The sequence below is a fragment of the Pelecanus crispus genome, chromosome Z, assembly GCF_030463565.1.
Source record: "Pelecanus crispus isolate bPelCri1 chromosome Z, bPelCri1.pri, whole genome shotgun sequence".
Lineage (NCBI taxonomy): Eukaryota > Metazoa > Chordata > Aves > Pelecaniformes > Pelecanidae > Pelecanus > Pelecanus crispus.
Genome location: NC_134676.1, coordinates 68349850 through 68371943, shown reverse-complemented (window position 1 = coordinate 68371943; position 22094 = coordinate 68349850). Strand labels below are relative to the sequence as shown.

The 22094-nt window shown below is 40.6% G+C and overlaps 1 protein-coding gene across 5 annotated transcripts in view; it reads left to right on the top strand.

The window, feature by feature from the left end:
- The window catches only part of HSD17B4 (hydroxysteroid 17-beta dehydrogenase 4), a 69820-nt gene that overhangs the window by 12796 nt on the left and 34930 nt on the right, over positions 1 to 22094 (top strand). For all 5 annotated transcript variants that reach the window (XR_012831849.1, XM_075726002.1, XM_075726006.1 and 2 more), the window contains 8 exons: positions 4949 to 5040; positions 5658 to 5682; positions 6466 to 6594; positions 15724 to 15830; positions 16504 to 16737; positions 17177 to 17228; positions 18469 to 18540; positions 20015 to 20118. Coding sequence is in view for 4 of the 5 variants with exons in the window: in XM_075726002.1 (XP_075582117.1) it covers positions 4949 to 5040; positions 5658 to 5682; positions 6466 to 6594; positions 15724 to 15830; positions 16504 to 16737; positions 17177 to 17228; positions 18469 to 18540; positions 20015 to 20118 (815 nt within the window). In the remaining variant the exon portion in view is untranslated. The remainder of the gene's footprint in view (positions 1 to 4948; positions 5041 to 5657; positions 5683 to 6465; positions 6595 to 15723; positions 15831 to 16503; positions 16738 to 17176; positions 17229 to 18468; positions 18541 to 20014; positions 20119 to 22094) is intronic.

Genomic DNA, 22094 nt, shown 5'->3' with positions numbered 1-22094 from the left:
CTCTGACGCAGCGTGGGCAGGGACAGGAGTGACGGCGGCCAAACCCCCTCACCTATAAAAGCAGCCCCCAGGAGCGCGGCGACCAGGACGGGCAAACGGCGTGGGGTGGCAGTTTGCGCACCAGTTCACGCAGGCAGGGTGTGCAGGGAAGGCCAAGTGCCCCTCCTAGCTCCAAAGGGAAACTCAGGCGGTGGTCATCGCCCTCCCAGGAGAACACCTGGCAGCTATGGTTACCACCTGCCCAAAAGCCACCGCCAGAAGGAATGTGGCAACCCAGACGGAGCTCCCGCACAAACATGCAGCCGTCCAGGTCGCCGGCTGCAGGGAGTGCCTGAGCCTGTCACTTGTACCACAGGGCAGCGGAGACAGCAAATGTATTCGCTGTGAGCAGGTAGATGATCTGCTCAGCCTGGTTGCAGAGCTGAAGGAGGAGGTGGAAAGGCTGAGGAGTATCAGGGAATGCGAGAGGGAGACAGATTGGTGGAGCCGCAGCCTACCATCCCTGGGGCCAGGGCAGCAGGCGGAGGCCCCACAAGGAGCAGAGGATCCCCTACCCTCTTGCCAGCAAGCAGAAGGAGGGGATCCAAGAGACCGGGGGGAATGGAAACAGGTCCCTGCCCGGGGAGGCAGGCGAATCCCCTCCCAGCCTTCTTCACCTTCCCAGTTGCCCTTACATAGCAGATATGGGGCTCTGGAAGTTGAGGGCCAGGCAAGTGGGGAGGGAGGTGAAGGTGAAGGTCCAGCCAGGGGGTTGCCGAGGGCCAGTCAGTCACCCCCACAGATTACGACTGCCCCTGTTAAGAAAAAAAGGAGGGTAATTGTGGTGGGTGATTCCCTCCTGTGGGGAACTGAGGGCCCAATCTGCTGTCTGGACCTATCCCACAGGGAAGTCTGCTGCCTCCCTGGGGCCTGGGTTAGGGACGTTACTATGAAACTCCCTGATCTGGTAAGGCCCTCTGATTATTACCCATTGCTGGTTGTACAGGTTGGCAGTGATGAGGTTGCAGAGAGAAGTCCTAAAGCAATGAAGAGGGACTTCAGGGCACTGGGGCGATTGGTTGCAGGACTGGGAGCACAGGTAGTGTTTTCCTCTATCCCATCAGTGGCAGGGAAGAATGCTGAAAGGAACAGGAAAACTCACCTGATTAACAGGTGGCTCAGAGGCTGGTGCCGCCAGTGGAATTTTGTTTTTTTCGATCATGGGGAAGTTTACACGGCACTGGGCTTGCTGGCGGCTGATGGAGATCAGCTATCTCCAAAGGGGAAAAGGATTCTCGCCCATGAGCTGGCAGGACTCATTGAGAGGGCTTTAAGCTAGGTTTGAAGGGGGAAGGGAATATAAACAGGCTCACTAGAGAGGAGCCCAGGGGCAGCATGGCAACATTGGGGGCGAAATCAGTAGCCCATCTCAAGTGCATCTACACCTATGCACGTAGCATGGGCAAGAAACAGGAGGAGCTAGAAGCCCTTGTGCAGCAGCATGGCTATGACATAGTCGCCATCACAGAAACGTGGTGGGATGACTCTCATGACTGGAGTGCTGCACTGGATGGCTATAAGCTCTTCAGAAGGGATAGGCAAGGAAGGAGAGGCAGTGGGGTGGCTCTGTATGTTAGGGAGTGTTTTGACTGTATAGAGCTTGACAGTGGTGATGATAAGGTCGAGTGCTTATCAGTAAGGATGAGGGGAAAGGCCAGCAAGGCAGATGTCCTGTTCGGAGTCTGTTATCAACCACCCAACCAGGATGTAGAGATAGATGAAGCATTCTGCAAGTGGCTGGCAGAAGTCTCACAATCGCTAGCCCTTGTTCTCATGGGGAACTTCAACTTGCCGGACATCTGCTGGAAATGCAACACAGCAGACAGGCAACAGTCTTGGAGGTTCCTAGAGTGTGTGGAGGATAACTTCCTGATGCAGCTGGTGAGTGAGCCTACGAGGGGAGGTGCCTCGCTTGACCTGCTGTTTACAAACAGAGAAGGACTTGTGGGAGATGTTGTAGTCCGAGGCCATCTTGGGCTTAGCGACCACGATATGATAGAGTTCTCGATTCTTGGTGACGTAAGGAGGAGGGACAGCAAAACTGTTACCCTGGACTTCCGGAGGGCAGACTTCGGCCTGTTCAGGACACTGGTTGGAAAAGTCCCTTGGGAGGCAGTCCTGAAGGGCAAAGGGGTCCAGGAAGGCTGGGCCTTCCTCAAGAAGGAAGTCTTAAGGGCGCAGGAGCGGGCTGTCCCCATGTGCTCTAAGACCAACCAGTGGGGAAGATGACCAGCCTGGCAGAACAGGGAGCTTTTGCTGGAACTCAGGGAAAAAAAGAGAGTCTACCACCTTTGGAAGAAGGGGTGGGCAACTCGGGAAGAATACAGGGATCTTGCTAGGTCATGCAGGGAGGAAATTAGAAAAGCAAAAGCCCAGCTAGAACTCAATCTGGCCACTGTTGTAAAAGATAATAAAAAATGTTTTAACAAGTACATCAACAATAAAAGGAGAGCCAAGGAGGATCTCCATCCTTTGCTGGATGTGGAGGGGAACATTGTCACTAAGGATGAGGAAAAGGCTGAGGTACTTAATGCCTTCTTTGCCTCTGTCGTTAATAGCCAGACCAGTTATCCCCAAGGTACTCAGCCTCCTGAGCTGCAAGACAGGGATTGGGAGCAGAATGGAGCCCTCATAGTCCAGGAGGAAGCAGTTAATGACCTGCTATGCCACCTAGATGCTCACAAGTCTATTGGGCTGGATGGGATCCACCCGAGAGTATTGAGGGAGCTGGCAGAGGAGCTTGCCAAGCCACTTTCCATCAGCAGTCCTGGTTAACAGGGGAGGTCCCTGATGACTGGAGGCTTGCCAATGTGACGCACACCTTCAAGAAGGGCTGGAAAGATGGTCCGGGGACCTACAGGCCTGTCAGCCTGACCTCGATGCAAAGAAAGATTATGGAGCAGTTCATATTGAGTGCACTCAACAGGCATGTGCAGGTCAAGCAGGGGGATTGGGCCCAGTCAGCATGGGTTCATGAAAGACAGGTCCTGCTTGACCAACCTGATCTCCGTCTATGACCTGGTGACCCGCCTGGTGGATGAAGGAAAGGCTGTGGATGTCATCTACCTGGACGTTAGCAAAACCTTTGACACCGTCTCCCATAGCATTCTCCTTGGGAAGCTGGCAGGTCATGGCTTGGATGGGCATACTCTTTGCTGGGTAAAGAACTGGTTGGGTGGCCGAACCCAGAGAGTAGTGGTAAATGGAGTTAAGTCCAGTTGGCAGCCGGTCACGAGCAGTGTTTTCCAGGGCTCAGTTTTGGGGTCATCCTTGATTAATATCTTCATCAACGACGTGGATTGAGGGGATTGAGTGTGCCCTCAGTAAGTTTGCAGATGACACCAAGCTGGGTGACACTGTCGATCTGCTGGAGGGTAGGATGGCCCTGCAGAGGGACCTGGACAGGCTGGAACGATGGGCCGAGGCCAACTGTATGAGGTTCAACAAGGCCAAGTGCTGCGTCCTGCACTTGGGTCACAACAACCCCATGCAATGCTACAGGCTTGGGGAAGAGTGGCTGGAAAGCTGCCTGGCCGAAAAGGACCTGGGGATGCTGGTAGACAGCTGGCTGAACATGAGGCAGCATTGTGCCCAGGTGGCCAAGAAGGCCAACAGCATCCTGGCTTGTGTCAGGAATAGTGTGGCCAGCAGGAGCACGGAGGTGATTGTCCCCCTGTACTCAGCACTGGTGAGGCCGCACCTGGACTACTGTGTCCAGTTTTGGGCCCCTCACTACAAGAAAGACATTGAGGTGCTGGAGTATGTCCAGAGAAGGGCAACAAGGCTGGTGAAGGGTCTGGAGCACAGGCCTTATGAGGAGCGGCTGAGGGAACTGGGATTGTTTAGTCTGGAGAAGAGGAGGCAGAGGGGAGACCTTATCGCTCTCTACAACTACCTGAAAGGAGGTTGTAGTGAGGTGGGTGTTGGTCTCTTCTCCCAAGTAGTTAGAAATAGGGTCAGAGGAAATGGGCTCAAGCTGTGCCAGGGGAGGTTTAGGCTGGAAATTAGGAGAAATTTCTTTACGGAAAGGGTAGTCAAGCATTGGAACAGGCTGCCCAGAGAGGTGGTGGAGTCACCATCTTTGGAATTGTTCAAAAAACAAGTAGACATGGCACTTTGTGACATGGTTTAGTGGGCATGGTGGTGTTGGGTTGATGATTGGAATGATGATCTTAGAGGTACTTTCCAAGCTTAATGATTCCTAGTTTTTACTTTCATTATAAATAATCCAGCCACCAAGCCAGGAAACATGAGATTGCTACTTTACCCTTAATTGGTTTAGTGGTGGAGTTGGTAGTGTTAGGTTAATGGTTGGACTGGATCATCTTAAAGGTCTTTTCCAACGATTCTATGATTCTGTGATTCTGTAATGAAAATCCCAAAATATAATTGATCTATAAATTTAGCAGGGCTGATAATTCCTGATATCTCATTTGGAAATATCATCCCAAATGGGATCTTTCTTAAATATCAGCAGCTGTAATTCTTTTCATATTGTCTTTTCTTTATAACTGACTAGCAAATTGAAAGGGAAGTTGCTCAAATATATCTATGTCAGGATTATGTCTAGCTGGCTTGTCCTTGTTTCAGGCTGCCTGGTGAAAATTCAGGAAGGTACCTGGCTTTGCAGTCTGCGTGTTATATTGTTCCCAATGTTTAGACAGCCTTTCATCTGTCGGGCAGAGAACCAGTGTCCTTGGCTTTGGAGGCATACACGCATCTCACAAGTTGTTCATATTTAATGAATCTTCAAATGTTTCACTTCATTTGTCCTTTCTTTTCATGGCAGAACACTGTTGTCCAAATTCTCCCTGGCTGTGCTGTTCATCAGAAGGTGTTAGAGTAAGAATAATTTGGTGAAGTCATACACTGTTCCTATTTTATGATTCCCCCCTCCAATTTGCTCTAGATCTGGTCGATGCTTTCAAACCAGAGTATGTTGCTGCCTTAGTTGTTTGGCTTTGCCACGAGAGCTGCGCAGAGAATGGGAGTCTGTTTGAGGTAATTTCTTTATTTACCCTTTCTTCCCTCTCTTTTCCTCCCTTTGCCCGTTCCCCTGAAATCAGTCATTTGCTTTAGCTTGTCCAGTCTTAACCTTTTTGCTGAAACTGAATTATCGTGTGAGATACTACATACTTAGCATAGACATAAGAAATGTTGATCCTGTTGTGCTGTATATGATAAGTACATCAGGCAGTAACAACCTTGTCAAATTCTGGTGTGTGCTCAAAATACTACTGATTTTATTGTTACAGTCCTTATTGTACCCTTATAATTTAGAAAAGGTACCAAAGCAACTACTTCAGAAGAAGTTTTTGTTTTCTAAATCATTCAAACACGGAAAGCAACTTGCAGGAAGGATGAATTACTTAGTTATGGAATAATTATAGGTATTGTCATCACACTGCTAGCTCATAAATTGGATGGAAGCTCTTACCTTGGTATTGGAGTTTTATGTCGCTCACGTTCCAGTGCTTAACTGTTAAATACAATCAGCAGTAGTTCAGAAATTTTTATTATGTTGAGTTTGTTCTGAAGTATAGTTTTGTTTCCCTACATTACCAACAACTTTGCTTTGTAACATGTGGTAGGCTGATGATTTTCTTTTTTCTTGGCAGGTGGGAGCTGGATGGATTGGAAAATGTAAGTACTTTGTGTTGCAGGATTGATTTTGGTTTTTGAATTGACAACAGAAGTGTGCAAATTGTCTTTACAGTTAACCTCTGCTCAAGACATTTTTACTTCGGGAGAGAACATTAGCAAAAGCCTAGGGTTCTGAGGGGACTGCATATTTTAAGTAAAAGTCACAAATTTCACTACGCTTGGGGGAAGCTGCTAACTTAGCTATGTGCTTTGTTATGCTTTTGAGCTGACTAACAGTAACTGAAAATCTGCCTAAGTAACCTTAACTCTTGGATCCTGAGGGTATAATTGAAGACAAGAAGAATGTCCATTTTTGGCACTAAGTATACGTTGCTGTCTTCTTGATAACTTCAATTTTTTGTGGTATAAAAGTTAACACATGCTTGTGAACAGGCTGATTTTTAGTTGCTTTCCACCTTTATTTATACTTCTATAAAAATATGAGTGATATGCATTAACATGTTGAGGGAATTAGCGTTCTTAATAACCAGTAGCTAGGCTAGCTATGTAGCTCCTTGAGTGACTCCACTAACTAGCTTAAATATGAACATAAAAAAAACTCACAGACAGTACTGAGGGCTTTAACCAGTACTATTCCTTTTCTAAATGTTACCTGAAAGCAATGAGCCCTTTTAGTCCAGCTTCAAATTATACTGGTGAGTTAAATTGGAGAACTTTCTTTTCTTGCACTGTCTTGAAAGTAGTGGCCTAGATGAAAGTGATCTAAAGAAACTAAAAGTTTCTTCGTTTGTTGCTTGAACTCTGGCTCATGTTTCCCATTAGTGCGCTGGGAGAGATCCTTGGGTGCTATTGTCAGAGGAAAGAATCAACCAATGACGCCTGAAGCAGTGAGAGATAAATGGGAGAAGGTCTGTGACTTTGATAACGCCAGCAAACCTAGAAGTGTTCAAGGTAAAGGAGCCTTTGATAGTGTGGATAGTTCAGGCAAGCAAAGCTTACAAGAGAATGCTTTCTTGTCAGACATTTGCTGAAACTTTACTTCAAAAGTCTGTAGAACCAGTGAATTCTTTTGCAAATGTGTAACATTAATCATTTACTGTTTCAGTATGGTCAGATCTTTTTAAGGAAACTTTTGTGTTCTTACCTGTAGAATTAAGACAGTTTTAGCTTTCTTAAGAGTTTCTAGGAAAGTGACGTCACTGTCATTTTAGGTATTACAGCCGACTAAGGTAATGTTTTATTTGATTGCACCTACACAAAGGTAGTAGCAGTGTAATAGAGTGATTGTATGTTATTTTCAGTGCTGGAATTCTGTTTTTTGGTAGACATTTCCCCAAAAAGCTCTCTGGTTAAGTCATTTCGTATAACACAGCAAAGAAGTTCTTCCTTGCTGCCTGTGTTCCTGGGTAACATTGCCCCCTTGGCTGGTGACCAAGATGACTGTCTCTTCCAATGCTTTATTTACTGTCTTTGTTCCTTCCCATGTTTATTTTTTTAGCCAAAATGACTGTGATCTTTCTTGCTGTTGTACTTGCTTCTCTTTCATCTTCCAAGCTTTCTCTTTGTTGTCTTATGTCTCTATTTATTTAGATCCATAGTTATCATAGTTCATAAATGAACCATACAGACTAATTTTCCTGACTGCTTTCCAAGATTTCTCAGGCTGTTACCTTTAATTTGTTAGTGTGACTTATATGTGCTTAGTATCACTGATGGTTGTTTTGTTATTATGCATGTCATTATTTAGGTTAAAGATTGAGTATTTGTCAAATTAGGAAATGCCAGCATTTAAGTGTTGGGGGAGGAGGGAAAGAAGTATCCTTATGTACAATGCCAGTTGAATTTCAAAGATACTTAGATACACAGTAGATATTTAAACTGTTGGTCCTGAAATCCATGAGGACATTTCATTAAAACCTTAGGGAAATGTTTTTAGATGCCTAAACCAAAACCAGAATAGGAGACAGTTTGTCCTTTCCCTGAGATCTTGGTAGAGGAATGTAATCAGCCTTACAGTACTTCTGTATCACCTTACTGTTTTCACTGATCTTTGGCTTACAGATGTCCCATTTCCAAATGTATGTCAGTTTATAAATGTTCTCTGTCCTGCTGTGGAACAGTATTTATAACAACATAATTGCAGCTTTATAGCTTCTGATCTGTTCTCCAACCTGTCTTATGTACTGTGTTATCTTTTTGGGTTGCTAGCAGAAAAATATTGTAGAAAAAAAGCTGTATGTGGGAATTTCTTTTGAAACTTGCTTGAGCATTACCTATGACATCCCACATCTTCCTCTTGATGCTATCGGGAGAAAAAATTGGACAAGATTTTGCATTTCTGAAGTAAATGTGCTTACAATACAACATAGCAGGTTTCTACAGTCAGGAAATTGTAGATATTACATTAGCATGAGTCTCCCATGCAGTGTACATACCTTGGCTTCTGTTTTGTTATGAGCTTAGCCAAAATACAGCATTGTCCTTTCAGTGACATCAAGCCATAGATAATGCCAGGCTGAATGAAAACTCTTGCATTAATTTGTTGTATATGAGAATCAGCAGAAGGGTTGAGGAAAATTCTGAAGAAGTTAGCTGAATAAAATTTTCAGTTCTATACTGAAAGTTTTTTCTACTGCCAAAGTCTCCATGTTATTGCTTGTCATGGTTTAACCCCAGCCAGCAACTAAGCACCACACAGCTGCTCGCTCACTCCCCCTGCCCCGATGGGATGGGGGAGAGAATCGGAGGAGTAAGAGTGAGAAACACTCCTGGGTTGAGATAAGAACAGTTTAATAATTGAAATAAAGTAAAATAGTAATGATAATAATAACACTACAGTAATGACAATAATAATAATATATAAAGCAAGTGATGCACAATGCAATTGCTCACCACCTGCCGACTGATACCCAGACGGTTCCCGAGCAGCGATTGCTGCTCCCCGGCCAACCCGCCCCCAGTTTCTATACTGAGCATGACGTCATATGGTATGGAATAGCCCTTTGGTCAGTTTGGATCAACTCTTCTGGCTGTGCCCCCTCCCAGTTTCTTGTGCACCTGGCAGAGCATGGGAAGCTGAAAAGTCCTTGACTAGCATAAGCAGTACGTAGCAACAACTAAACCATCAGCGTGTTATCAGCATTCTTCTCATCCTAAATCCAAACCACAGCACTATGGCAGCTACTAGGAAGAAAATTAACTCTATCCCAGCCAAAACCAGGACATTGCTTGAAGGTATTCAGCTGTTAAATAAGAGAAACTAATTAGAGTACTTGCATTAAAAATGAAAAGCTACAGTACCTAATATCTGCAAGTTAAAACTCTCCCAGAAGATTTCATTAATTTAAGTAATTTGGTGCTGTGAAGAGCAATCATGTACTAACCATTATGTATAATTACAAAAAACCCATGAATTAGATAAAGTATTTGCTTGTAATATAGTAGAAAATCCTATAAACAAAGATGTTAATTTTGTTTCATAATTTGGGCATACTGATAAGAGCAGTTTGACTTCATTCATTCTAGATTACAAAAAAGTAGGAGCATCATCTGTTGGTTGGTTGGGTTTTTTTAGAGGTAATTTTTCTTGCTTGTGTAACAATCATACAAACCGAATACTTGGATTCATGTACTTTTTTTTTTTCTTTACTTAGAATTCTCTTTTTTGCAAGCATAGGGAGAAGTCATTCTCTTAAAGATAAATAAATTAAATGGTCCACATCTAATGTCTGAATGATCATGCATTTAGAGCCCTGCCTAGCAAAGCACTCATTTGATGTTTAACTAGAGCATGTTCATAGTTGTGTATTTTAGCCAGGGTCACTCTGCTGGAGATGCCAAAGTCTTGAAGAATAAATGGAAGTACTGTCTCATCTTTGTTTTAGTGGTGGTCTTCTAAGAATTGAAACCAGTGAATTCTTAAAACCAGTTTAAGTAAAAAGATCTGAATTTTTCTTTCCATCTTTTTTTGACTTTTTTTAAGCACTTCTTCAGTCTTTAGGCTTACCTTGTTCTCTTGGCACATAAACTGAATCAAGCTAAAAAACTCTTGCTTGTGTACCAGAATATGATTTTATAGGGTTTGTGCAATTTTAATTAATAGGAAATAGCTAATTGTCACTTGATTTGGCAGTTGATGTTAATTCAGTAACTCATTGAAGTTTCTCAGATATCATACTAATGTGCTCAGTAAAGCAATCTTTCTTGGTAGTTACTCTACATCTTTCTAGACGAGCAACTGCTGATTGTGCAGTACGGTGTTTTGCCCAAACTCCTCCCCTTACCCCAAAAGCTGTCTGACACTGTTGGTGTAACTGGCTATGCCTGCCTTTTCACTTTCCTTTTAATGCCTGAAGTGTCTTTGAATGTTCTCTGTCGTTATTCCTTAAGCTTTACAGGCTTAGTCCTTAGTGTACTTGGAGAAGTTCTGGCAGTTCCTCTGTACTCCCACACAGTTTCAGGTACAGTCCTTTTAATTAGCAAAAGGTGTGATTACTTGTGCATTCACTACACGATGTCTTTTTAACAACAGAAAAATCTGAGAACAGGCTTATTTTTTTTAAGCAGCTATGTGAGATTTTAGGCCTTAGGAAGTTGAAGAAGTGGAAGGATGTAGTTTTGCTGGCGTGTATTCTCCTACATTTCCTTTACCAGGAGTCAAGAGTAACCATCTACTTAATGCAACATGAAAATATGACTGCCTCTGAGGCAGCAGTGAATCTGCAGTGACTTAAGAGTTAGAGGTTTTTCCTAATTTGCATGGTGATGTTGTTTTCTTACTAATGATTAAACTGAAATAATAGTTTTAGCTTACTTTATACAACTTCATAACAAGCTAGAAATCTTTCAAGAAGGTAAGCAGGGCATAGTCAGAGCCTTAAGGTTAGGACACAGAATCAATTTACAGCGTACATCAGTGAGTCACTGTAAGTAACCGGTTCCGTGTACGCCCTTAGGCACTAGCAATTGCAGAGTAATGTGACTTGGCTTAACTAGTACTAGAAAGGAATTGCTCAGGCTCCCATTTGCAGCTGGTCTAGTGAGCTGACATATTTCTCATGGTAACATGAGTCTGTGTTTTGAGACACTGAGAGGTCCTGTGCTCCTGTGACTGTGCATAAGCAGAAAGACTAAATCAAATGTGATACAGAAGCTTCTGAATGTGTGGTTCATGTGCAGTAGGTCACAGTTGCACATTGCACTGCACATTGGTGTGTCGTTTCCTTGTATTCCCTCTCAGAAAAAGCTAGATCCAGTAGCCCTTGCGTCCACAGTCCACTGCTTGCTCTTGTGTCCTAGTCCAATTCTTCCTGTTATGGAAAGGGAGAAATCAAATTGTGGTGTGAGATAGGAGGAAAACAACCGTCCTTGTCTTGCAGATTATATACTGTATACAGTATTCTGTAGTATGTATTACACAGGTTAGTATACTTAGTTGTTTTATTATCTGGGAAAACAGAATTAATTATGCCTGTCACTCATATGAAGCAATCTCTCTCTCCGTGTCTTGATTTCCTCAGTTGTGAACATATGAGCCAGTTTCAGCTAAATCTAGTATTTTAGAGGTCTGTAATCTGCTCTTATGTTCATGTGCATTTTTAATTCTCTTAAAAGCTGTCTAGCTACAGAAGACTACTTGAGTATTCTCACTGGCTGACTTTTGGCACATTTCAAAACCTTATCTCTGGTATAGAGCAAATTAATATAAAACACATAGTAGGTGTGTATGTATGTATACTTTGTTTGTATATTAAAAAAAAATTGCCTAAGAAGAAAACTGTTCAGCTTCAATTGCTGCTGTCTTCATATTTATTTAAAAGGGTGTAATCACTGGTGCTATTTCCCCCATAGTTAAGGGGCTATGGTTCACATACAATGTTCCATAATTGGGAAGTGAGAGGAATAGTTTTGGAAAGAGACAGGCTTTGCTATGACTACTGTCAACCTTTGCTCTTGGTTAATCTTTCCCTGCTGTCTGCTAATCATTTGCTCTATAATAGCAGACCATGCTGGGGTACTGGACATTTTAGGTTTGAGAGTTCACTGACAGTATCAAAACTTTAAAAAATACCCCAAAACCAATATTAAAAATAGTTATATTAATGAAAAGGTTTCCTGCTGGGTTTGTTTCTGTGAAAATTATACCCTTCGAGCTATTTCTTGGATGTTAGAAGAACTTTACGCAGCTTGTAGAGTCATACATTAAAAAGTAGAAATTGTCCTAGTTAAGTCTACTGCTGAAACATTAATTTCAGACATCCTTGTGTGTATACATGACTGAAAACTCATGTATGAATCTGTCCTTCCCTCCCCATCTCTTTGACTGGCAGTACTCAAATGCAAATAAAAACTGTTGAAACCATCCTTATCAGTGTCCAAACCTCACTTATCAGTGATTTTGTAATGTTTCTCTTCTTTTTTGGCAACCTCATATTTCATTGTTAGCTCATAACAATGCATTTGATCATAACTTCTGTACTTCTTAATGCAAGAATCTAATTTACTCTTTCTTTGAAGGTATCACCCTGCCTCGTGAAAGATTCATATCTGGTCAACTGCTAGAATATTACTGTAAATCTAATGCTGCATTAGTCCAGTTTCTTATGCCAGGCAGCAGAAAAGCAGTGAAGACCAAAATAAAAATTAATACGTTGAGACATTTCAGTTACATGCTGCTCTAGCAGTCACTGGAAGATGAAAGGAATATCTCAGTACTGGGATTCTTAACTGGAAAAGTTCTGTAGTGTAGTAATTCAGGACAAAAAAAAGAAATTAACATTTTTTTCCCCCCTCCTTCATTAAAAAAAAAAAGGGAAAAAAAAAGCTTTGCTGCCTGCATTTGGTGATATCCTAATAGTTTGTTTAAGCTTTTCAGATGACCCAGAGGGGTGGCATCTTAAGAGTAGCTTTGATATTAAAGGATGAAAACCACCTTGAAACATAAAGCATAACATACATTTTCTGCTGATACCTCTCAAGAAATTTGGGCCTAGAACCATAGACATACCTCATGTGTTTGATGTTTGTCATAGATATAAAGAAATAAACCCAGGAGTCCTTGAAAGAATATTCCATCCCTAAAGACAGCTTTTTCTGCATACATATGCTTTGAAAAATCAGTAAAAGTGTTACTAAATGATTCTGGTATGATCCAGGTCAAGTGCTGTTGCTGATTACAAATGTAAAAGTAGGCCAAAGTTTAAAAAAAAATTTTGGTGAGGCCTTTGACATTTAAGGGTGAACAACAATACATCTCACATTTTAAAAAGGGTGGAAAGGAGGACCCTGGGAACTACCAACCTGTCATCCTCACCTCTGTGCCTGGGAAGATCATGGGACATGCTCAAGCACATGGAGGACAGGGAGGTGATTCGAGACAGCCAGCATGGCTTCACCAAGGGCAAGTCCTGCCTGACCAACCTAGTGGCTTTCTATGATGGAGTGACTACATCAGTGGACAAGGGAAGAGCTACAAATGTCATTTATATGGGCTTCTGTAAGGCCTTTGACACGGTCCCCCACAACATCCTTCTCTCTAAATTGGATGAGGAGTTGGTTGGATAGTTGCATCCAGAGGGTAGTGGTCAACGGCTCAATGTCATGGAGATCAGTGACAAGTGGTGTCTCTCAGGGGTCCATACTGGGATCAGTAGTACTGTTGAATATCTTCACCCATGTCATAGACAGTGGGATCGAGTGCACCCTCAGCAAGTTTGCAGATGACATCAAGCTGAGTGGTGCAGTTGACGCACCAGAAGGACAAGATGTCATCCAAAGGGACCTGGACAGGCTCAAGAAGTGGGCCCATGTGAACCTCATGAGGTTCAACAATGCCAAGTGCAAGGTCCTGCACCTGGGTCGGACAACCCCTGATATCAGTACAGGCTGGGGGATGAAGGGGTTGAGAGCAGCCCTGCGGAGAAGGACTTGGGGGTACTGGTGGATGAAAAGCTGGACATGAGCTTACAATGTGCGCTTGCAGCCCAGAAAGCCAACTGAATTCTGGGCTGCATCAAAAGAAGCGTGGCCAGCAGGTCAAGGGAGGTGATTCTGCTGCTCTGCTCTGGTGAGACCTCACTTGGAGCACTGCGTCCAGCTCTGGAGAGTTGGAGTTGTTCAGCCTGGAGAGAGGAAGGCTCTGGGGAGACCATATTGTGGCCTTTCAATACTTAAAGGGGGCTTATAAGAAAGATGGGGACAAACTTTTTAGCAGGGCCTGTTGCAATAGGACAAGGGTTTTAATGGGTTTAATGGTTTTAAACTCAAAGAGGGTGCATTTATACTAGATATAAGGAAAAAATGTTTTTCAGTGAGGGTGGTGAAACACTGGAACGGGTTGCCAAGAGAGGTCGTAGATGCCCCATCACTGGAAACATTCAGGGTCAGGTTGGACGGGGCTCTGAGCAACCTGATCTAGTTGAAGATGTCCCTGCTCACTGCTGGGGGGTTGGACCTTTAAAGGTCCTTTCCAACCCAAACCACTTACGATTCTATGATATCCTTAGTGTTCAGCCAGACACTAGCCAGCTCACCAATTTGATAGTCCAGTCATATCATATATTCTGGAAGAAAGTCTCCTTGAAAAGGAGATTTTAGTATTCTGCACCATTATGAAATTACAGGTTGCCTTTATGCTGTTTGTCTTGATGTCATTACATGTGAAATACATGTTGGTAATCTTCTTTTCAGATTTCACCATTAAGAATAATAGTTATGTTCTTGCATGGAAATGGGTTGTGGACATGAAGAGTTGAGGAAACATTCAGGTTTACTTGGAGGTCAAAGCTGTATTTTCCTTTGAATATTTTAAAGCAATGTGAAAGCCTTTCTTTGGTTCATGCAAGAAGGGTAGAAGCAGTCTGTTATTTCTCCCAGCAGCTCAGTATTGCTTTTCCTTCCTCCATTTCATGAATGAAAAAAAGGATAAAAGGGATTACCTTTTAAAGCGATCTTATAAGTTACAAATCTCATTTTGGACATTTTCACATTATGTAAATATCATAACCTCATGTCATGTTTTGACAGTGCTTGTACCCAAAGATAAAGCTTGTCTTTGGCAGAAGAGGTGATGACATATGTTTGTTTCATAGATGTTCCTTTTTCTTTATGAGATTCAGGCCACAAATAAAACATTATGATGATTCTAGCAGGGAGAATGAGAATCAAGAAATAGTTTAGGAAATCAATGCAAGAGGGTATGCAGCTAACTTGCAGGATATTTAGGGGAGTGCTGTGCAATAGAGCCAAATGGTGTTAGTCTGAGCAACAGTGCAAGTCAGTATGGGTATTGGTGGTTTGAAGTGGAGGGGAGTGGCTCTAAGGTAAAGGCAGTTAAATAATGATTTTGAGTCCTCTGATTTAAACCCTCTGTTTTTCTGTGTGTGATTCTTAGCACTTTTTGTCTGACTTTCTAACACATGAATGTTTAATACTGATTTTAGCCATATTGAGCTTCAAGGAACAAGCTGTTCTTGATGGCCTGCCTTTACCATAGCTGAGTTCTGTATCTCAGCCATGCATCATCTTGCTTGTAATCTTGGCATTGTTCAAGCCTCTGACTTATTGTATGTATGTATGTATTTATTTATTTATATGACTTGGTAAAGAGGGTAACCATCAGGAGATCAGACCTGTTACTTGTATTGCAAATAATTTTCAAGATAAGAAAAGCAGTACTAATTTTCAGATATTTACTTCTGAGACAGTTGAAATGTAATGCTCATTATCTTCTCCTTAACACTGTGGTTCAGGGAATAAAAAGTATTTACTGACGTATTTCTCTTGGCTTGAATGGTGGCGTGTAGCACCAGTTGTATTTCAGGCACTTGAATTAGATAGGTGTCATGGTTGACTGCTGGGTGCAGAACTGATGGAACTGGCGTACACTTATCATCAACTGTTGTGTAGATGCCTGTAAAATGCAGCACTATGCTCAATTTGCAGATGTATATTTATTGTGTTTAAAAATGAATTGAGAAGTACCAGGCTATATCTCATTTTCTGGCATGTTTGTTGTGTATCTAACTGGAGTGTCTCATTTATGGCTATTTATAAGTGACTTTTTTCAATTCCCTTCTCTAGAGTCCATAAGTGTATTGAATGATGCTCTAAGTCAGATAGAGTCTCAAGGGAATGTTTCTATGAATTCAACAAGCTCTGGATCAGTGGTCTCTTCATCTGTTGATATTGTAAGTACCTCTGTCTACCAGATGCACTGAAAGTTAGGTGAAAATCTTGAGCAGAGAGACTTGTGTTGCTGATCGGCTTCTACTGTGGCTTGCTCTCTGCAAAAATAAAGGTGAAATATTCTGAAAGCAAAATAAGAAACATCTCCAAACTCCATTCTTTATTTTTCTTATTGATGATGGGAAAACTTAAGGCTAAATACACTGAATAATGTGGAATGTGAGTGCTTGTAAGTTCTGTAAGCCTCTTTAGTTAGGGTATTGTTCAGAAAAGGGGCAGGGGACAGGTTTTGTTGGGTAGTGTGGTTTTGGTCTGGCTTCTTCTCTATAGGTAGATAATTTTTCCTCATTCCAGTCTTATTACAGTGCTAACTATTTCATTCGTGGTTTGTTTTAGAAAAATTCTTATGCATTGCTATGAGCAGAGTTGTATGAAGTTATGGTACTTATTCTTGAAGTAAATTGCTTGCAGCAAGATATAATGCATTACCTGAGGGTTTCTTGTACTGCAACAAACATTAATATTTTATGGTATATTTATTACTCATACTTCATGTTTACATGTGACTGTAAAGAAAATGCTCAAATGTGAATTTTGTTTTGACAATTATAGAAAGAATGCAAGTGTAATATTAACTATTATGAGTTTTATTTTATACTGACTTTTAATTTCCAGGCAAGCATTGTTGGCCGGGAATTGGCTACGAGTGTGTACAAATATACTCACTTAGAGCCTATTCTGTATGCCCTTGGTGTGGGAATGTCAACTAAGGATCCAGATCACCTAAAATTTCTCTTTGAAGGAAGTGAAGAGTTCTGCTGTTTACCTAGCTTTGGAGTAATTCCTGCTCAGACTTCCATGTTTGATGGTGTTCCTTCTCTTCCAGGACTAAATATTGATCTTGCAAAGGTATGGAAGAATTAAGTATCTAATTTTGTTTGTGCTTTATATAACTATAGGGTGACTTTTGTTAGCATGTTTGTAATATTAGTAAGTTCTCTTTATTCTAGAAGAGGAAAATTCAGTGTTTTGTATTCTTACATCCTAAGAAATTACTCAGTTACTTCACTTGTATAACTTGGGTCTTCCTGAGATGGTATGAATGACCAATTTTTTGTTTAATTTGTGTTCACTATGCTATTACTAAGCCACAAAAGTTTAAAACTTTCCTTGAAAATATTTTCTGTTGGGGATGGAATTGGAAAAACAAAACAAAAAGCTTGTGGGTGTTTTTTTGTTTGTTTGTTCTGAACACTTTCTAAAATAACTGTATATTTCCTTGCAATTGTGATGGGGGAAGCAACAGAATATATTGATTGTTGTTACAGTGCTGCCTTTCTTTACTTAGATGCTGCATGGTGAACAATATCTGGAACTGTATAAACCATTACCAACCTCAGGTCAGTCCTTTTGTGCTGATGATTTACTTTTCACTATTACAGCAGTTCATGTAGCCATATTATAAATGGAAATAGGGAAGCTCTGTTTCCAATTGGAGTTTTTGCATATTCTTTTTACAAGGGGTGGGGGCAAGAGAGGCAAACTGTTGCATTATTGAAGGAATTCTGAAACTCTTGTGTTTTTGGGATCAAGTGTTGCTTTTCTATAGTATACTTAGTAAACTCATGCCTGACCTTTGATACAATGAGCAAATATACTACATGCTGGTGTATTACTCATATAATTAGATAGTACTAGTGGAATTTTTAATTCTTTCACAGAACTTTTGGGATGTTTACGTAACTGGTTGCATCTGTGTGCTTGTAAGACGATAAGATTTAAATTATATATGTAAAGGAGGGATGGACATCTTGATGAGGAGGCTAAAAAACAGTTACTTTTCTTCCTTTTAAAATTCTCAAGATACTAGTTACTGCAGTAGCAAGCTCTTTTCACAGTTGGCTGTGTTTTCCCAGATTACAATACTTGGGAGGTGCTCATTAGACTCATTCAGGATATGCATGCAGGTGTCTGGGTTTCTTTATTAGTAGTTTTTAAAAATTAAGTTTTCCAGAGTGTAGAAGGGAAAAAAAAAATCTTGCAAGCCACAGATAATGGCATAATTTCTTGCTGAAACAAAAAGGAGATATGTGAAAGTTATATTAACTTCAAAGCAGTCTGATAATTAATAATGGATTGCCAGGACTTCATAAAGCTTTTTACTTTTCCATTCCATATGTAAACTGATATGTAAATGTATGTGGTTACACATCTCTCTAGAGCAATAACCTCTTTAGAGACAAACTTCATAAACCCACAGGCCCAGGCCCGGAGCTGAGCTTCTCTTCTGTAGAAGGGTAGCTCAGCCCTCTTGAAATTTGTGGACAAGCCTTAAGTGATTGGAGCAGTCTTTGAAGTTAGCGATGTGTTTGAGTCTGAGATGTTATTTGTGTTTAGCTCTGAATACATATACTATAGCAAAATTCTATTAAAAAAAAAAATTCCTCACATCTGCAAACCAAGATGCAAAGATTCCCAGACACTTTTATTATAATCACGATGATTGTGATTACTATGACTATTACTGTGATTATTATTACCATTATTATTATTGTCAGTAAGGAAGTGTGAAGAGTGATCTGTGGACTTCATTCCTAAAGCAAAACCTTACAATATGTATGTGGTGTTCTTTTCTTACAGGTCAATTAACTTCAGTTGCAACCATTGCTGATGTTCTCGACAAAGGATCAGGAGCGGTTGTGCTTATAGATGGTAAGAAGGTTTATAATTTTTGGAGGGGATGCAGTAAAATTTGACAGGCTTGGTTTTTAACTAGCTTTCCACAGTAGAGACTGTTAGCTTATTAAATCTCAATGAGAGCTGAGAAATGAGCTAATTAGCAATAGCTGTGTAAATGTATAATGTGATTGTTCTTGGGCAGTTAACGTACTGAAATAAGGACACTCTCTTTGGGAAAGGATTTCAGAGAAGGTTTGCTTTTTCCTATGTAGGTGGAATAGTGCGCTATGCAAACTGAACACAGTCCTTTAGTAACACTTAGTCCTGTCTGAAAGAAACCATTTTAGATTCTGCCACCCTTCAGCAAGGGGGTGTGTGTGCACACGTGTGCATGTGTTTTGTGGGGTGGTTTGCAAAGGTTATTCATTTGTGTATGTTATGTAGGCTCATCTGCAAAGCATCCATCTTTAAAAGCAGGTCCTGCATTCTTTTTTTATGTCTACACTATTGTTTTCTAAACAAAACAACACAAAACAAACCCCCATTTCCTTCCTCTTCTGTGCAAGTTAAAGGATCAGAATGTCTCCAGAAGTTGATAAGTTGTTGTTTTCAGAATTTTATATCTTTAGGTGTGGTTATACCACGGTCCCTTTTGAAATTAGACTGCAAGAGTAGGTTAACGGGCAGTGAATCTCTAAACACTCTTGAGCTTTTATTCCTTCAGTATACAGATAAAATTGTAAAAAGGTCTTTACTGTCCCTTTGTTCCTCCCAGCTGTGTTTTGCTTCCATACTGGGCTAACGTTAAGCCTGTCTGTTTCTGTAACCTGCAAAAATTGTTTTTGTGAGCAGAATCTTGGTGTTTTTTAAATTTCTGCCAGAACTGGAAATAAACATTATTAACAATACTCTAAATTTCAGTCTGAGGTGTAAGGGAGTGGAATAGGAAGCTGAATCTTGATTCAGTGTAAGAAGTTTTAACTTCTTCTAAAGAAGGAACCAAGTGACCTAAACTAAAGCTTGCTTTGGAGCTCTTTTCATACAAGGTACTAGTACTGCTTTTTGTATGAGTTGGTAATGTGCTTTACACACTAGGGATTCTTAATAGCTTCTAAGATATTGTATTTTATGGCACAATTCTATCATATTTAAATAAATTGCTAATGCAGCGGGAGATGCTGAAATAAATACTAATTTCAGCACTCTGTTGTCAAATATTCTTAGCACCTTGAAAGTCATCAGCATTTTGATGGCTCATTTTTTAATTTTAATGCTTTCATATAGATAAAATTCATGATAATGTTATTTGAAACAGATCAGTAGTCTTCACTAGTCAGGAAGTGACTTGCAACAGTGCAACATGGAAGTGCAACCATTGTCCCTTCAGTTGTTAAAATTAGTTTTGTCATATTTGAAGCTGAACTTTTCTGTTGTAACAACACTTGCTAGCTATATGAAAAAGGAGATCAAAGACAATATATGACCTTCCCCTTTTGTTGTCTTTCAGTGAATACCTATTGTGGAAAGGACCTAATGTGTTATAATCAGTTCTCCTTGTTTTTCATTGGAGCTGGAGGATTTGGTGGAAAACGAACATCAGAAAAGGCCAAGGTAAATTCACACATATTCATATTTAAAAAAAAAACACATTAAAACTTCTGTTAGCGCTGCAAGAAACATATTTGCTATATCAACTAGGAAGGATAAACTAGCATTTGAACAGTGTGGGGGTACAAACTCAAATGGAATTTAAATAATTCTGTTCATTGAAGCGCCTGAGTGAAAAGGTACTGTTCAGGGCCTGGGAAACCAATGGTTTTGTTTTGACAATTAGGGAGAAAAGTGAATTGCTAAACATGCAAGTGATGAGATATTCCTACATTCAAATATTTGTAATTACAGATATGGAATATCCTAATGGAAAACAGAATAGGAGATTCTCTGGAAAATGTTTAGAATCTAAATTCTGTGGACTTGGAATTAGAAAATGATGTCTGAAGTTAAAATAAAATTGAAATTCATATAAAATGCATGATGATGTGGACAGAACACTCCTCTAGAGAATTCGTATGAGATCTTCTGGAATAGGGTCTTTTGAAGTCAACAGTGTAGCAGGCTGTAATCTGACCTAATTCAACCCAATTAATTCTGTAGAAGTGGTAAAATCTGCTCCATGTTGTACTTTGGGCTGTGCTAAATTCCTTACAATCCTACTTCTGTAGGTCAGATCGAAGGTGCTATCAGTTCAACTGACTGATTTGGCAAGAGTCTTATTGACTCCTGGTTTTGTGAAACCCAAATGTGAGCTTTGCAAACAAAAGAAACTTTATGTGTTTTGATTTTATGTATTTAGTTACTCCCAGTCATGCTCTCCATAAATGGATGAGGAAAGTTACTAATTTCTTGTTAAAAGCTAGCTTGGGAAAGGTTTCATTTGCTTAATCTACTTTTGACTAAAAAATTTTTAGAGACCTCTTAGATTAGAACAAGAACAGAGAAGTAGCTTTTATTTGTAAGTCTTGGTTTTCTCAAGTAGATTTGGGGATCTTTACCTCTCTTATATGTAGCTTTAAGAGCAGATTTTTTGGCTGTTGTTGTTTGAGCATAGGCAGGAAGGAGAATGACAAAGAAGTTGAGATTTTAGGTGCTTTGTCTAGGGGCCTATTACTGAGCTGTTGGATTGTGCCAGCTAGGCTCATAACAGAGTCCTGTCTCAGCTCTGCTGTCATGATCACATTTCAATTTCTGCCTCAATGGTTACATCTCCGATTGGGAATATGTGATCTGAATGTCGTCAGTTTAGCATTACTGTGTGTTCTGCTGCTCCACCTCAGAGATTTTCTTTGCTTCTGTTTAAGGGGGTGGGGGAAGCTATTTATATTTAAAAATAAGTTGATACCTAGTGATAATTTTGTGTGTATGTATAGAGTGTTCAGGTTTGGTTTAGTGACTTGTTCTTCATGTGTTACAATTGTGCTAATAGGGATGATCATATGTTAATATTGCAAGATGTTGCTCTAGTAAAAACACTAGCTTAATAAAAAGCTGAGAAGTACTCAGATGTGTGGTGTTAGGTTTGAACTTGCAATTTCCAGAAGGGGTCTCTAGGTGTAGCTCTTTATAAATCTATGTGTTTGTGTGAAAGAGGTTTGGAAGGCATAAAAAGGAAGAGAGAGAAGTAGCATTATAGTTTCTCACTTCCAATGGAGTGGGACTGCTGCATTTTGGGAGAGAGTTGGCAAATGACAAACAATGTCACATGAACACATAGTGTGTATGCCCAAATGCATTAAGTACCTATTCAAGTACCTGACATATAACTATTGTCTCCTTCAATAGTGTGTTTAAGGGTAGTGCCAGCTATGATCGAATATTGTTACTGTGAACTAGAGCCTTGAGGCACTAAAGTAGTAAACAGTCAATTAAATAGAGGCTTTTTTAAGCTCAATATTTTTGAAAATTTATAATGAAATACCTAGGTTTTGTACATCTGTAATACTGCAGGTAATGTTCTTTGAGATTTTTGGATGTAAACTTCTAAGTTCTTTGACTTAAATCTATATCAATTATATAGAAGTTTTCCCATA